The 17,935-nt window shown below is 43.1% G+C and overlaps 1 protein-coding gene across 3 annotated transcripts in view; it reads left to right on the plus strand.

Annotated features, from left to right (window-relative positions):
• Positions 1 to 17,935, plus strand: part of PPIL3 (peptidylprolyl isomerase like 3) — a 44,126-nt gene that overhangs the window by 5,528 nt on the left and 20,663 nt on the right. For all 3 annotated transcript variants that reach the window (XM_085618590.1, XM_085618591.1, XM_085618589.1), the window contains exons 2-3: positions 6,052 to 6,109; positions 7,081 to 7,155. In XM_085618590.1, the coding sequence (XP_085474716.1) occupies positions 6,107 to 6,109; positions 7,081 to 7,155 (78 nt within the window). In that variant the 5' untranslated portion in view covers positions 6,052 to 6,106. The remainder of the gene's footprint in view (positions 1 to 6,051; positions 6,110 to 7,080; positions 7,156 to 17,935) is intronic.

Here is a 17,935-nt window from a genome sequence, read left to right on the forward strand (position 1 = left end):
TGCACAGATGGATTGTGTGGTAGAGTGATTGCCTCATATTAGGTCTAATTTGAAAGTGCAGCTGTGAAACGGACCAATTTTGATCAATATATTTAGAGGGCTCTCGCCTCCGACCAGCCCCCACCCCCCTCCCCCTCCAGCAGTGCGCCGAGAGGTGCGTTTGCAGAGTGGTGGAGAAAGGGGACATGGCTTCCAATCACCTCTCAGCAATCCCCCTGTGTGGAACTTACTTGAGTTAACAGGAGATCTTGTTGGCCCCTAAGGACCCTCAGCAGCCAAGGGGACTTAATCCCTTAACCAGCAGTGCGCCAGGAGGCACGATTGCAGAGTGCTGCAGAAAGGGGACGGGCCTCCGGCGTCAAGCCGGTAGCATTTTTTTGTTGTTGTTAATTATAAAGGAAGCAGGACCGTGTGCCCCTCCCTTCCCTGGGTCATACTTTGCCCCGGAGACCCCATCCCCCAAGGTCTGCCTTTTATTTAAATAAAAGAAAAAATTTAAACAAGGTAGGGGGCCACAAAACCCTGTGGCCTGGTCCCACCCCCCGCCCACCCATCAGGGCACCCGGTTTTTCAAGGTGTGGACCGTGGGGGGAGCCTGAAGGCCCCTGCGGTCCCGGCTGGCTCCCCCGAGTCAAGCTGGAGCCGGCATTGCTTTTAGACAGAGGGATATGCTAACATGCAGCTACCTCTGTGCAAAAGCAATTCTGCTCCGCTTCTCATAAGCGAGAGCATTTTCTGCTCTCGCTTACTAGAAGTGGAGTGGAGTTTACCATGGCTTGGCGGGAGCGGTGCTTCCATCAAGCCATATCAAGCTGCAATGTCCATGGGGTGGGCACCTCGGGACATTGCTGGAGCCGGCTCTGCGAGGTGGTGGTCCTCAGGGTCATCTAGGGCTCCACGAGGGCTTCCTTTGTTTTAATTTGCCCTGGGGAGATGGTGGTCCCCGGGGGTCCGCAGCCGACCCCTAGCATATATATTTTTTGAGCCCTGGGAGGTGGCAGTCCCCGGGGCTGCTGGGAAGGTGTCTTACCCCGCATTATTTTCTTATCTACCTCTGGGGCTGCGGGGTTGCCTAGGGCCCACCCTGGGGCATCTTCCAAAAGACACGTAGGAGCCTGCGCTTTTTTTGTTCTTCAATTTTGTAACGAATTTGCAGATCCATCCATGATCACAGCAAAAAGAAAAAGGCATTTATCCCCTGGTGGGTCACTGTGGGACCCCCCACCATATTTGAGGGGGGTCAGGGAATTCCTACCCTGCCCCCCTTTTTTTTTTTCAATGCTGTTTTTTGTGGTACTCAGCTTCAAGCAGAGTACCAAGATGGCTGCCAACACTTCCTTGTTGAAGTGTTGGCAGCCAATCAAATTTCAGTGGGGTCTCAGTACTCTGTTGGGCTCCCAGATAGCTATATTTTTTCAACTTAAATATCTTTGAAACTACTGAATGGAATTACACCACATCACGATTTCTCGAACAACATCTATCTAGCTTTTAGCCAAATTTGGTGTTATTCCGTTCAGTGGTTCAGGCTGTATTCGTGTTTAAAATAATGGAAAATCCTCATAGACATAACATGAGGAAAGCCCGTTTTGGGAATTCCCCCTCCCTTTTTTTTTCTTGGTCCCCGCTTGACGGATCACCCCGTAACTTTTAACACAGCAACCAAACCAAAAAGGGGAAGGTTTTTGAAAATTTTGTGCAGATTCGTCAAAGTTATTTGCAAAAGAAAAAAAGCTTTTCCTATGGAAACTTTGGTACTAACTTCCCCCTCCCCCCCCCCCCCCCCCCCAGCCAAAAATGAGATTTGAAACACATGCTAATGTTAATTTAAAGCTTTTTCTTCACTACAAAGGCCACCTGATGAATCAGTCTTCTATAAAATCCTTTGAAAATAGTCACTAAATCGGAGGGCTTCCAATACTTGGGGATACATATCACAAGGGATCAGAAGGAGTTCCTGGAGTAGAATCTAGGACCCCAGATGCAACGCCTGGTGGCACACGTGAGTCATTGGCGCACACTTCCGCTCTCTCTCATGGGACAAGCGGCTCTTTTTAAAATGATGACGCTACCACAGCTAGTATATGTCATGCAAAACACTCCCTTTCCGGTCCCCCCAACTATATTCAAGCCGATTGCACAAGAAGTTCAGAAACTGCTGTGGGAGGGAGGGGCGCCGAGAATTGCACTGCATAAGTTGCAGAAGGGGGACTATGATGGTGGTATAGTAGTCCCAGACATCAGGTTATATTACCGGGTCTCCCAGTTGCAGGTTATTAATGACTGGGTCTGTGTGGGCAGGGAGTAGCCCGCATGCAGAGTGGACAGAGCAGTAATGCGTGGAGGGAGTTGTGAACCTCTCCTGTACTCACGACGATCCTGCCCGTATTGACCGGAACACACCAAAGTGGTCATCCAGTGTTGGATGGAGGCTAATACATTCCTGGGTTGGGAGGGTAAATTGACAGAAAAACCCCACTCTGGGTGGGTAACCCTTTAAGCGAGGTAGCGGCGCTGACGGGCTTTAAAGGGTGGAAACTGATTGGTATAGAATACTTGGGGGATGTGTGGAAACTGGATTCACCCCCTGCATTTGAGGAACTCCAGAAAGAGTATAACCTACACCACTCACAGAGGTACTCGTACCTACGATTGATAAATGCTCTCCGCACACACATACGCAGTGGGGATTCTATCCCAGAGTACTCCCTGCTAGAGGATAGGCTACTGCTGGACCCCACTGCAGAGAAACAAACTTCCATGATATATCGTAAACTGGTAAACAATATGCCTGATCCGCTGATTACTCTTAGGGCAGCCTGGGTTCCGGATATGGGGACCATAGATGATGAGAAGTGGCAGGAAGCGATCCAGAGTCCTAAAGAAATCGCAATGCGCTCTAGATCCCGCCTAGTACAGCTCAAGATTCTTCACCGCACCTACTATCCTCGCACTCATCTGTACTCTTGGGGTCGGGCACTATCAGCGCAGTGTGTACGGGGCTGCGAGGAGGACGGTTCATTCATGAACATTTTGTGGGGTTGCCCCGAGATAGCCTGGTTCTGGCGGGGAGTCACGGACACTATGACTAAAGTTGTGGGAGACACGGTCCCATTGGACCCGAAATGGCTTCTATTAATGAAATGGGGTGAGGTGGATTGGTCCAGATACGTGGAAATATGGCTGTCTCTATCTGCGGGGGTGGCAAAACGTAACATAGCCTGGAGCTGGGGGGCGCCTACACCCCCGCATGTGGATGATTGGAAGCGAGACCTTGACTGGTATCAGAGAGCAGAAGAGACGGTGTATAAAAGTAGGAGTTGTGCCAAGAAGTGGGAAAAGGTATGGGCACCGTGGCAAAACTACAGGGGGCTGGGGGAGGGGGATTAATGGGGTGTCAGAGGGTGATGGTGTTGCTCTCTGTCAATTACAGCTATACTGTTGTTACCTTTTTTTGTCTGATTCCTGATGTACCCATGGTAATGCTTATGTATGGTATGGTCTTTCGAGCTTTGTTAATAAAAAAAGATTTACAAAAAAAAATAGAAAATAGTCACTAAATCGATCAGTGGCTGTTAAATTTTCTCAAGTCTAGCTGATGCCTCAGATGCCATTCAAGCAATCGCTCTTCCCCAGCTGAATGTGTTGAAATGCTTATTGGGCCATTACCTGCATGTTGCTTTGTCTGTCTGACCCATCGTACCAGAGTGTGGAAAGAAACTGGGCTCAGAGGTTACCTAATTAAAACCAGAGACCAATTCCAGAGAGTAAAGCCTAGCAGGAATATACCAAGCCCTAAAGTATTACACCAATTTGCATTAAGTGGTCAGTTGTCTGGACAAGGCTACGTGCGGCAAAGAAAGCCCAGACCATTAAAAAACAGTAGAGTGCTCTATTCATGTTTCACAGACTAGAGAAACTCTGCCCTGGAGAATTTTGTCTTTTTGATATGTCATAGTAACCAAGTGCTGTCATACCAGTACCCTGTCTATTTATTTATTCCTGTCAAGAACAAATTGTCTTTCTCCATTAATTGTCTGTCCTCTATGCCAGATCCGATGAGAAGTAACAAATATGCACTAGGGTGAGATGCAAATATTGAATTGAAGTTGCACTTGTATAGTGCTTACTACCCCTAATGATGCGTTGAAGTTTTTTTCAGCAAGTAGCATGCTATGCTGGGAACCAAAGTTAGTGCTTAGCGCAGTTGTTATTGGTGGTTATTGGGATTTGTCTTGTGCTCTCAAGGAAACCATCCCTTGCATTTACTCCAGTTTCTTTTAGTAAATTAATACGTTAGGTGTATCATTAGTGGGGGCTATGTGAGAGGACATGATTAATAGAAAGATTAGATGTATTGTAAGGTCACAGGGATAAGGTTTCACAGAAAGAGATTAAGGCAGAGAGTCATGTAACCTAGAAGCAGATGTACTCTGGAGACAAGAAGAAGGTGGAAAGAGAGACACATTCAAAAGACATAAAGGAGGGAAAAATCAGTCAATTTTTCAGGCAGGAGTTTAGGAATATAATGGGTGAATGGTTTTGGCATAGCGTGCAATCTGTGGATGCAAAACTATAGACTGAAACAACAAACCATCCGCTGTGAGAGACATTACGGTTTCAAATTTTGCTCTGCAGGATTTTGTCTGTTAGCAGTCTTTCAAAGAGATGGCAGACACTCGTCTCGCCTCCAAAAAGCGACTCCGGTGCTTGTTGAGACATCTCTAATAGCAAAAAACAAGGAGTGGGACATTTAAGCCCATCCCAGTACCTGTAATGATCATCTCAGACATCACCTACTAAGTCCATGACACAAGTCATTCTCTGTTGCAGTGAAAATGTTAGGAAAACTCTGGCTTATGTAGCTTCTTCTGGCAATGAGAATCTGTTCCTTACCCACTTGTAGGTGGTGCAGCGTAATCCCATGCCGACACTGCAGGGCTGGTGAAGGCCATGGTGCCCAAAATATGTGATGATGATAGTGAAATGAATCCTGTCCCACAGGTTACTATTCGGAGTACCCTGCCAGAATAAGACTTTGATGTGCTCACCATTGGGCTTGATTCGCTCAGACTGTTTTAGGGACCTGCCTGACCCATGAGAAGGAATTGCTCCTGTTGGTGTCATTCCTCAGACAGACGTCTGATCTCTAATATAATGGGAAGGTCCTGAGAGTCTTCTGGACAGCAGCTACCAACCTGGGTCTTGAGGAGAGAGCAGCAAGGTGGTGGTTAGTCACTAACTCCCACAGACGGTATGTGCCTCCACCCACCTAGTGCAGATCAAAATGGTCAAGCGGTGACATACATTACACAACCTGTAGGAACTGCTAACATTAAGTCTTTCAAATCTGTCCTGGAAGCTTAAATAAACTGCATGTTATCCATACTGTATACATTAACAGACCAAAATGCAATGTCCTTCAGTGCATTAGTATATAAAAATAATTTAAACTCTAAATATGAGAATAAAAAACAAGCATGAAAAATATGCCAGAGGTGTGAGCAGACAGAGCAGCAACAAGAGGCTGAACGTCAACAGGATGTGGGTATTGAAGCATGGATTTACAAGAACCTGACTAAAGAGAGACCAGATGTTTTACTATTTTCTCCCCAAAGTTCATGGAAGGTTGAAACATTTGTTAGTGTTAACATTTTTGTAGGATTTTGAAGTAAAGAAGAGTTCTCTGACCTTTCAATAGGTTCTCCTGTGCTCCCCGACAAAACTTGGTGTTCTCTGTTGAAAGCTACATCATGCTTTTAAGTAGTTAGTACACGAACAGGTTTGCACACATCTTTACAGGTTTTGAGGAGGTTATGACTGCTCCAGATTATTAATGGACGTTTACCTAATTTTCAATGGTACAAAAACGACTTTATATGAATTGTTAATGTTAGGGTTGATCACTAAGGTTACACAGAACATTTCAGTGCAAATAGATTTACTCCTATTAATTGTTAGTGTGTGTCTTCTGTTGAATAGTAGCTGTTCATTTACAACACCTTTAAAGGCAAAGTGATTGCAATCTAAATGCATGTATTTTTCTTGCAGGTAAAAGTGCTGGTGAATGGTGTGCCCAAAACACATTAGATTTTGAGCATACAACATGGTACGTTTTCCTGTTTGGTTTGAATGCTGTATCTCCCTGTAGTAAAGTTGCAATTTATAGAACGACTGAATTCTCCAATATAACTATATTGAGAAATTTGTCCCAGAATTTGGCATTTCTTTTTTGTGGAGAGCAATATTACTGTGTACCTGGTGCCATAGCACTATCAATAGGTTAATAGGTTTACAGTTAGGGTACAGGGCAGTGATATATTTATTTACAAAGGAGGGACTGTGGTTTATTTTTTTTTTAATTTTTTTTTTTAAGCTCGTTCACCGGTATACCAAGTTTCATGTCAAATTAGCGTTTATTGGCTGTGTTGGAAGTCAGCAAGACCAAGTCAGTTGGGGCTGTTATCCAATTTATGTTGATTGTGGCATGCACCCAATCTGCTATGGGATGAGCTACATAGGCAAGAACCGGCTACCATGGAAGAGCAGTTTTTCCAGAAACTGTAGTTTTGTTTGTGGAGGGCTATTACATGGGTATGCTGGCAACTGCAGTGCCCTAATTCAATTAACCCCTTCCATGCGGCGCGAATTCCGCCGCGGTGCTGACCGTTTCTTGCGCGGGCGGGCTCATGACGGAACGGTTCCGTCATGAGCACAGCTCAACCGACGCTCATGACGGAACCGTTCCGTCATGAGCATGGAAGGGGTTAAGTAAGCTTATAGAAACAAGCAATTTAAAAAAATTTTTTTTGATAATACCCATAACCTGAAACATTATAATGGCTTCTTCGCGGTGAGATCCCAGGTAGCTTGTATGGACAGTGCCAATTTTGGCTATTGGTTGGAATATAAAGTGACAGCGAGCTGAAAGCTATCACTTTTCTCAAAGTGCTATGGGAGCTGTAAACTCCACTTCTTAGGTCGAGGTAAGTAATGATCTGTTTATCTGGTAGCATTGCAAGATTTCCTTCTGCTTCTCCAGGCTTTCTCCTGATTTCCACATTTTCTTTCCCTCTTCAGGCAGTAACTCTTCACACTGATCTTGGTGAGCTAAAAATAGAGGTTTTCTGTGAGCGTGCGCCAAAGGCATGTGAGGTAAGGAATTGACAGAAAGGTAAAAATGACAGAAAATTGTTAATTGCACTGCTACTCCCTGGTGACCCTTTTAGTCACGATTGAATACAGGTTACAGTTCTGCATTCGGCTACGTAAAATTTGGAGTCTTATTCATTTTTATAACACAGCTACTAAACTTTTAAAACCCACAGCTCCATATTTACTTTCTTCTTTTTGTCAGCTTACTGCATTTACCCTTAAAAGCCCCAGCAAACACATGTTGACTTCCTATGCTTCCTCCACCTGGCCCTTCATTGGGAGAAGTTCTTGATCTCACATTGTAGAGGCTATTTTAATGAACTCTACTAAAAGTTGACTGAAGTCTCCTCTGCTTTTCCGCACTCTGTTACGAGTTGGAAGCTTGCAATGGATTGGGGGCGCTGACATCAGCAGAAATGTCTGCCTGCCACCAAGTTTGTGTGGTCAGGCGACTACCGGTTTACACAGCATCATATCTGTGCCAGACTGCCATGTAAACAACGGCAGCTTTGCTTAGATTGGGCATTCTTTCAGAATTTGCAGTGTAAAGTCCAGAAAGTCAACATCCAAAACGCAGAATGTTTAAGTTTCCAGGACCCACATTTGTTCCCTAGCAACATCAAGGGGCGGAGTCATAGTGGCTGAAGGGGGGGGCAGCACTTGCACAGTATGGCCACATAGCCAAAAGCTGTTCGTCCTGTGCGCTGTGCCCTACCTTCCAGCAGCTCTGTTCTGGTTTATGGCAGGTGATACACTGGCCCTACCTTTGTTCAATTAGCATTTGGAGTACTGTCATTAAAATGTTGTTTTCGTTTAACATATTCCTTTTGAGTCATGAAATAATAGCAATTGCAAAGCACTTAACAAAAGTATGGTATGCATCCTTGCAATGCCGTTCCATCGACATCCCAGGTACCTACAAAGTGTGTGCCATGCATGGATACTTGGCATGAATATTTTCAGTTCTGTTTTGACGAAGTCTGTGATAAACAATCACAAATTATACAGATGTTTGGCATTGCTCTGACATAATGTGATACGAAATGGTTACTCTATTTTGATAAACAAGATCCAGAACCTTCCCCTGCCAAACAGGCGTGTATTTGTCCATACTGTACGTCTACCAGTATATGTTTGTTCACATATTGGATTATGGTTTTAATGGAGCTACCCATTTCACGTACTCACTTGTCCTCCTTAAACCTTTTCCTAAATATTTTTCATCACAGTCCCCCAGCCATTTCGACCATGGCTGTGGCACATCCACAGCTCTGTCCTCAAAAGTATGATGGAAAAGGCATTGGGTAAAAATGCTGTCCTGAAGGCAGCTATCCCTGCTCCCATGGACAATCCTGGAACCTCCCTTGTCACTTGGTCACTTTCCCGCACTACAGCCCAGCCACACCCACCTACTTACTACCATTACGCCCTTAATCAAACGTCCTCCGCTATAATAGCCCCCGTGAGCTTTCCCCCTCCATTCCCTTGTCCATCCGGTATTAACATTATCATTGCATGCGGTGCATAATGAAGTGTTGAATAATAGTTTGAGAATAGGCAGCTTCCCGTGCTGGTACCTTCCCTTTATTCAGGGCTATTTCCAATTTAGTTATGAGTATGCCAAGAGCCAGGTTTTTAGTGGTTGTTGGAAGTCATGATGATTGAAAGATACTCTTGCAGAAGGTAAGTTCTATATCTAAGCCATCTTAGCTAAAAAGGATTTCCCTTCAGTCCAAGATGTATTGAAGGAAGGGCCAGTTGGCAGTGGATCCAGCCTAGATTGAAGCACTATAGCCTTTTGTTGGGTACAGTGCTTTTATTGGAAGAGAGGAACTAAGCCTTAAAGAGCAGAGTGAACTATCCTCATAGTTTTTAAAGTCAAACGCTTAGACATGTGCAGCCATTTTAGAGGCTGACGAGCAGGTAAAATGCGATATCTGATAATATGAAGGATTTGTCTCTCGGCAAGCAGCAGCTGTGTTCTGTATTCGGTTTGAATAGGCCAGAATCCATTCTTCTCAGTCACTACTGGGCTCTGATCAGGTGACCTCTCTGCAGTTGTTTGTATTACTCATAGTTAGAGGATCCCCGCCCATTCATTGATGATAGTTGGGTTTTCACAGCCACCCCCAACCCCTTTCTTCTTTGAGTGGCTGTGAGCCGTGTCTTGCCTTATACAGATCAGGGTTGGCCTAGTTCTCCTCTTGCTTAAAGTTTCTGGCTACTAGCCTTTTTTATTGCTATTGCTCACTTCCACATGTTAGTGTACTAGATCTAAGTTTTGTAAAGGTATATATCTAATTACTTGTTAGTTTTTTCGTAAAACCTGCCACCCTCTTTAGTCTTCCTTATGATAGATTATTAGGTCAGATCCTTATGTTGAAACTCATTTGTAAAAGCCATCTTACTCACCGTTTAAATGGCAAATGTGCTTTGTAACTGCTTATGTAACCAAAAAACAATGTCTCAACCAGTAATCATTTCAAAAGACAAATTAAGGGAAGAATTAATAATGCAGAGAAATGCACAAAGGGAGACCACAAGAGAATTTGTAAGAACCAGGAGGTGTCTTATTTGCAAGTAGTTATATCAGCACTGCAGTACAATGTATGTAGAAGTAATCCAAAGGTGGGTGTGCACTGAACGTACTCATCACAGTGATTGGCGCAGTGACACAATGAGGTGAAAAAACAGCGTGAGTGGCGCAAGGTATACAATGAATTGAGGTCAGCAATACAAGTGAAAATATGTACAAGATAGGTAATTCGCTTTGAAATGTTTAAGTTGACCACAACAAATGCCAGAAGTTACACTGGGCGGTCGATGGCGTTTCGACCTGTTGGAATCCAGGTCATCATCAGGACCGGGTTACTTAAATCGTTATAGTGCTTGAGTGGTAGTTGGTGGTCCATCAGGACGGGAATTGTAAAGTACGATGTCGCTGCTGGATCTGCAATGCTTGGAAATAAGGACAACGTGCAAGAATATGTAGTCCTTATGGAATTGACCGCGTTGGTTCAGGACGGGTAGTATCATTCACGAGTGAAGCGTCAAGGAAGGTCTCTCGTCTGTGAAAGTTGGTGCGAGGTCGCTAATCTGCAAATGCGGTCCTCGAGGGTCCAAAACTAGTGACCGGGGAATTCTGAAATGTTTCAGATTCTGAAACGGGGCGCTTAACTCGCCCGTTTCCTGCCCATGGACCTACGAGGATCGCTACCTCTTCGGCGACCTCGTCTACTTGGTGTTCCTTTGCGCGCAATTTCCATTTCTTAAGCACATCTCTCAACAATCCTCCGCTGTTAGGCTACTCACTTCTAGAGCAATGCAGTAGAACCCTAACTCACCCCACTTCACTTAATTTGTCTTTTGAAATGATTACCGATTGAGACATTGTTTTTTGGTCACATACTCCACCCGGGTCTCGACTGGGTTAATGGGTAAACTCCTGTTGGTTTGATTCTTTGTACCTGCTTATGACATAATCCTTAGACGATTCCCTCTTGAAATGGCATCTCTTTCTCTGTCCGATATAAAATGTGGGCTCTGAAAGAGAGTCACAAACATAAGTTAACACTTTGGTTCAACAGCGTAGAGAACAACTAAACATGCACACAAACACTGAAATCGCTAGACCGGCGCTTTTACTTAACTGTACACAAAGAGGGTAGCCTCTTCAACTTAAACAATAGATGTATGCAATCTTGAGTTTATTTTAATGAAAGTTAATTAAAGGTTTTATGTGCAAATTATCTCGCACAGCTTTCACGTGTTAGATATAATTAATCATCAGTTGTACACTATTTAACATTCCAGTAAATATAGGTTGTCTAATATACATATACTATAGGAACAGAAACCCCACGATTAGTTACCTTTCTTTACCGGAAATAGGAGCTTTGAGCCATGTAGCAGATCAGAAATTAGTCTGCAAGGAGTTTGTAAATGAGGAGAGTACTGCTGCTGACTACTGGTGCTGGTATTTTCATACTTCTCCTTATGGGAGCACTCTATGCAGCCTTAAGCACATCTCTCAACAATCCTCTGCTGTTAGGCTGCTCACTTCTAGAGTAATGCGGTAGAACCCTAACTCGCCCCACACCCATTTAATATGTTTGTCTGTTTGTCACTAGGCTTCATAAGCTGTCCTCCCTAAACTCTGTATCTTCTCAAACCCTGGTTTTCTCTGTTGTAGTAAATTAAGGGATATGAAGCAATCAGGTACATGACTAGCTGTTTTAATTAACATTTAGCAAATTGCTGCTACTGCTTATATAATATTTACCATCAATGGCATTGAAATGATACATTGGATATAATCCAATTCTTGCTGAGCCAGGAGGGCCATGGTCATGTACATCGGATCAAGTATGGGAAGACGATATATTTCAAAGAGACCAAGATGAAGCATGTCCATGATGATGACATCAAGGAGCTAGAATGTCTTGATTGTAAACATAAGAGCAATACTATGTCCACTACATGTTAGACTTCTTTGCATTTGAAGATCGCCAGAAGGGGAAGACCTCTTATAGAGTTAACAACTTTCGCACAATTAACTACAATGATATTTTTCAGATGGACCTCTCTTCCCAGCCGTATGCAAGTTCATCTTTAAGAAACTGGTTGCCATGCCTACACCAGATGGTCTGTTGCTGGCAGAAAATCATGCCAACAATAATGCTGTACTTTTTAGTTTGCCTCAAGTTGCAGAAGGAGACCTCTCCTTTGTTTTATATGTGATGGATCGGCTCTGAACTGCTTGCAGTATATAAACTTTTCCCCTGTCCTTTATTCTGCCTTGCCAAATCGTATTTCCTCCCAACCATTATCAGATCTCTAGGAGATTGTAGTATAATTTACAAAACTATTATGACCAGCACCCCTGTTTATCTTGTGGACAAGCTTTCCATCCCTAGTGATTTTAGGCATACCCACAGCCAAGATACCATCAAACTACAGACTAAGAAATGGGAAGAATTCAAGCAAGGCAGCAGGCATTTTACAACTATGCACTCAAGCACACTGGATCTGGAACAACATCCCCATTTCAATCAGGGCCACTCCAGTGCCTCTTCAATTTAGAGAAGAGTTGAAGACTCCCCTCTTTAAAAAAAAAAACACTATATCTCAATACATCAACTGCCTACAACCTAGCTTATCTCTGCTATCACTCATTGACTTTATGCTTGTCTTTGATCATGTACAGCACTCCACTGTCTTTTGGCTAGGTTTGCGCTATGGAAGTAACATATACATATGCATACATGCATATATACAGCAGTCCATGTGTAATAATTCAACAATATTTTTGTCACCGCAAATTACTTTATATCTTCAGGCTTTTATGTTTTAGAATAGCAGGATGTCCTCTCAGACTTCCTACATGTCTTCCTCTCCTGTCCCATCCATGTTTCATTGACCATTTCTTCCAAGGTTTGTCTTCTTCCTACCTCGGCTCCCTCAATCAAATTTTGCCCAAGAGGATTTTCCCACCGTGGCTGTCATTTGAGAGGATCATTAACCACTTACAGATTAATCTCTGGTGATTTTTAGAGAGAATAATGTTGAGTTTCTAATTTTCCATAGTTTTTTCATAAATGCCCATTTATTTTAATAAATCAGATAATCGCTATTTTTCTATATTTTTGATTATTTCGTAACATGGGATACCACTATTTCCACCACATTTTCTCTTTAATTTTTTTTCTTTCTTTCTCTTACTTCTCCCTTTCTGTAATGTTTTATTCTTTTCTTATATTTGTGGTATTTTGATTGAATTATGTTTTTTTTTATATCCAGAGGTAATTAACCCCTTCGATGCTGCGCAGATTCCGCCGCTGTGCTGGCGGAATCTTGCGCGGGCGGGGTCATGACGGAATGGTTCCGTCATGAGCACAGCTCAACCGTGGGTCATGACGGAACCATTCCGTCATGAGCACCGAAGGGGTTAAACTGAGATAAACATGTCAACATCCTCCACCCTTAAGAAACCATGGACACAAGGGCTCTGGGAAACTGTAGTATTCCGTATATATTCATACTGACTTAAGTTGGGTAACCAGTAAATAGTCACCAAGCTGCTCACTTTTTCTTTGTAAATGGGTGAAGCACAAACCTTCTCTTAAGGAGAAATAAAATAATATGGAACAGCAAGCAGTTATTTTTTTTTAATTTGGAAAAAAAGAAAAGCTGGTGAAAATATGACATACTGCAGGGATGAGAGAAATATGGGCACAAAATGAATGCCAGTAGATGGCTAAAGACCAAAAAATGTTTAATTCTTGAAGGAACACAATCGCCGATTAAATCCAGGTTAGTTCTATTATGGTAAAGAAAACTCTGCACGGTGGCACTGCAATAAGAGTATTGAAGTAAGGAAATACACTTGAATCGTGTATGATTAACTATGCTTCCCTTGGGCAAAAGCCTCAAAAGAGCTAAAAACACACCTTGTAGCAATTTCCACATGTGATAGGTTTCCTGCCAGTGGAATGTGCATACTAAAGTATGCAAAAAAGTATGAATGGAATGCTTGAATTAATCTCAGCCTCTGAAAACTACTCAGGACCGCATCCCAGTCCATCGTTCTTTTGCACACCATGTCAATTTTGACCCAGCCATATGCAACTCAGTCTTGACCCTGCTTAAATGGGAATAGTCCAGCTTGCACTGCCAAGCTAGGTCCTCCATGAACTGGAACACAAGCAACCCAGGACTGGTGTTGCCCTATTTAGAGCTCATCAGCTAGGTTTATCTTGGATCCACTGACACAAGGTGCATGAGACCTACGTCTGGGCATCCCCGTCCCGTTTAAGGCAACACACTAAAGTTTTCAAAAAATGTACGAATTGAATGCTTGAACTAATCTCAGCCACTGGTAATTAATTAGGGCCACATCCCAGTCCATCACCATTTTGCAAACCATGCCACCTCAGTTTGGACCCAGCTATATGCAAATCAGTCTTGACCCTGCTTCAATGGGAACAGTCTATCCTGAATTGTTAAGCCATTACCAGTGGCTGAGATTAATCCAAGCGTTCCCTCCATCACTTTTGTATTCCCTGAATTTGCATATGCAGGCTTTTATAATAGCATTTGTGCGGTTTAAAGAATAAAAAACACCCAGAAAGATGGTGCCTCCTCATTACACAGACAAGACAGGAAACCTACAGTGCAAACCTACAAGATTGCCGGTTGATGCCGTTTTCAAGTAATACCTACTTTCATGGTTCTAGTCATGGCACCAAACTGAGGACGGGGATCACAGCCCATCTAAGGTGGGTCCTCCTCTAGTCTACACCATGTTGGTTGGGTGGAGCACATCATCTGACAGAGAAGAACAGTCTTGGATTGCAGCAGTGGCAATCAGTGCTTTGGTGACTCCAAGGAGCCTGTGGTGCCATTCTCTCAAGCCTCTAGATGCAACAACACTGGAAACTCTGATTTGAGGCCTTGGGACCTGTTGCTTCATGCCATTAAAAATCGCTTGAAAACAACCCTATTCCACTGTAGGAAATCTGAACCGTGTTCCTCTACATCCACCCTAAAACCCGTATAATAGATCACTGACTGCGAGTTTGTGTGTCCTTCCATGGTGAATCATGCCCCACGATGACTCCCTCAGAATGAGAACTTCAAGCACTTGCATCACTACCTGCTTTAGTTGACAGACTAATGAAGTATCTGCATTTCCTCTAGTTCAGGCATTTGCCCTCAATTTATTAGAGCTCTTACTATAACGTGTTGTTTGCATTTTTAGTGCAAATCTGTCCATGTGTAGCCTTTAAGGCCGTTAGGCTATCTGGGTGCTTGTTGCTACATAGTTCTGGGCTGACCTGAATTTCAATATTGCTTGACTAGGGATATCAGAAAAAGTCTGTTTTACCAACAGGGTGCCTGGTGCATGCACAACTGGGTCAGAGAAAGGTGTGGGCTAAGTGTGGTTCAATTGTTACTTTAATAGTATCTTTATGTAGAAAGTATGGGCTTAACATGTGCAGGTGTGTATAATGGGTTTGTCAGCACTATATAGTTCATATGCTATGTAGAATGCATTGTTGGCATTGAGGATTGCATATATGTGGAGTATAGTGCCGTATAATATTTCTTGGTTGTTAATGCTGTGGCTGTTGATTGTTTTCATGCTACTGACTTAAGTACATTCATTGGTTTTTTCTGTATATTTGCCTAATGGTACATAGACATGCAGGATGGAATAAGGTCGTTGGAGGGGAGAATGATGCGAGTTGTGTGGAGAGCAAGACCGTGCAGTTGGGAAGCACTTTAGCTCTCTAGAAACTGCAGTTCTTGAAGTGGAGGATTCACAGAGGAACATTTGACTAGGACACATTGTTCATATGAGAGTCTGGGACACACAGAGAGTTGATGTCAACACATTGGCAGAGAGTTTCTTTTGGTAATATGGTAGTTACATAGAAGTAATGTGTCCGTACAGGAGAGAGTGAGCTCATGTTTTGTTAGTTGATCATGCAGGCGCATGTACTTGATTGGTAACTACTTTGGGGTCACATTAGGGGAAAGACAAAGGGCCGAAGGATTAGGATGGGAATGGGAAGCAAGGCAACTAGGGTGCAAAAGTTCATCAGAAGGATTTGTAGATGATTGTTCACGCTGCCTTGTGCTTCTATGGTATCTTTTAGAAGAGTTATTTTGCACGAAAAGGGAGGGAAGGCACAGTTGGTGAGGTATCTGGCAGGGTTTAGGAGAGATGTGGGCCATGAATTTAGCTGCAGGTTAAAAGATTTTAGCATTTTTTATTAGCAGGCCTTTCTACTATAGGTGTCCAGCTTAAAGCTGGCATTCCCAGCCTGAGAAAGCAAGATGACACATTGTTTTAATGCAACTGCACTTTCCTGCTTGTTCATTCGTTGGTGGATTCGCAGTGTGGATAGAATAAGGTTTGCTTTCTTGCAGGAGAATGCCTTACTGAATGATGTAGGCTGCTCACAAGTTTGTTATTGCACTTCTTTGTTGCCGAGACAAGTTGTTTAATTTGTGCTAGGCGAGGTTGGTTGTGGAAGTGTGTGATGGCTTGAGAGAATGTCATTTAGGATATGAAATCTTTGGGTTCATTGAGGGAGGTAGTATTTGAGTGGTAAGCAGTATTTGTGTGAGCTCTAGAGAGAGCAGTGTTTTATAGAGGTGGCAATTGCATCTGTGTAACACATGTATACCCCTCATGTGACTTATTAGTATTAAGTTGCACAGTGTGTGTTACCTGAATGACTTTGTTCTACTAGGTATATGTGTAGCTACATGCCTCAGGGCGTTCTGCCTTGTATGGAACGTATTGCTGGTCAGCTTGAGTTGGCATTCCAACGTGTTTCTGGTGGTGTAAGTTTTCTTTTTTGGGGGGAGGGGTTAGTGTTGAGTAATGTGTTGGGCAAATAATGATTTGCATTTGTCTTGCATATGTACTTTTTGTGTGAGTAAAACTTGTGTCAAATACATGTTTGTTTATATGGGTTAGTCCAGGGAGCAGCAGACTACCCAATGTAAGGAGGTTTGTTTTTTGTATGTTTCGGAATGGTTATTGTGGTCTACTGCTTGTTGGGTTCTGATATGCAGTTGTTTACTTTGTGCTGTAGTTGATAATGGATGCCCAGTCTCAGGTTACACTGCTCATGAAAAACCACATTGGGTTCTTGAGAATCTGGTTTCTAATTAGCTGTTTCTTTGTAGTTGATGACTAGGTGGCCTTAAACTCAAAATGACTACCAGAAAACCTAATTATTGTAGCTGGCACTCACGTATCCAGGTAGCTGGTTCAAGCCTTGCCTTCAGCTCTATATATTATACCTGTTGTTAAGAATAAATTACTAGAAACTGATTTGATACTAATTTCCCAGATCAAATCCAGTGACAAATCTGCACTGTTCTTATGCGTGCTTTATTATATTTTACCACTACCCAGCAACCCCCTTTAGGTGGTTCTTCCCCTTGACGTCTGTCAGATAGTTCATGCGAATAACATTTTGTGTGCATGGAAGAATATTTAGTACATACCTTCAAAGTGTCCACAAACTGCGTTTTTTTTTTTGCGTGTTCATCAGGGGCTACATCACTCCGGTATCAATGATCCATCACTTATTGTCCGTTTCTAAAACGTGTCCAAACAAAATCATCTTTAAGTCTCTTCGTGTCGCAAAGAAGCAGACGTCTTACTCCTCGTAAACAAATCCTGACACTAAATATTTTGCTATTACTTTGTCTTCTGGATCTCATTTTGTTAGCACACTTGGATTAAATAAGAAAATCAGAAGTGGCTAATCTTGCGCCTAAGAAAATAAGAAGAGGTTACTCTTTTCCCCTCCCTAGTATGAACTTCAGGGGCATTCAGGTCAACAGAGATGAAACCTAATCTGTTGCTACTGCTGCATGTTGTTTTATTTGCTGCACTTATATTGTTGTGGTACTTGCTGTTAAAATCCTCAGCAACTTCAATTTTCCAGCTTATGATCCTTCTACAGGCCTGGCAGAATGTAGCTTAGCATGAAAGACCAACTGTTTTTGCTCTTCATGTTGGAACTCCTTTCAGGCATCCAGCCCTACATCTAGGGTGCTATGGTCTAGAGGGGCACACTATATACACGGTTTTTAGCATGTGTGACTACGGCCCACTCACCCAGCTATAGAGAACTCACATTGGTGGCAGCAATACCATTTGTAGTGGCACAGCAGGACTTTTTTTCCTGTCCATGCAGAAGAAAGTCTCCTGAAGGCTTCTTCCATTTTTCTCAAATTAGTCTGCCAGTCCCCT

The sequence above is a fragment of the Triturus cristatus genome, chromosome 7 (assembly GCF_964204655.1).
Source record: "Triturus cristatus chromosome 7, aTriCri1.1, whole genome shotgun sequence".
Taxonomy (NCBI): Eukaryota; Metazoa; Chordata; class Amphibia; order Caudata; family Salamandridae; genus Triturus; species Triturus cristatus.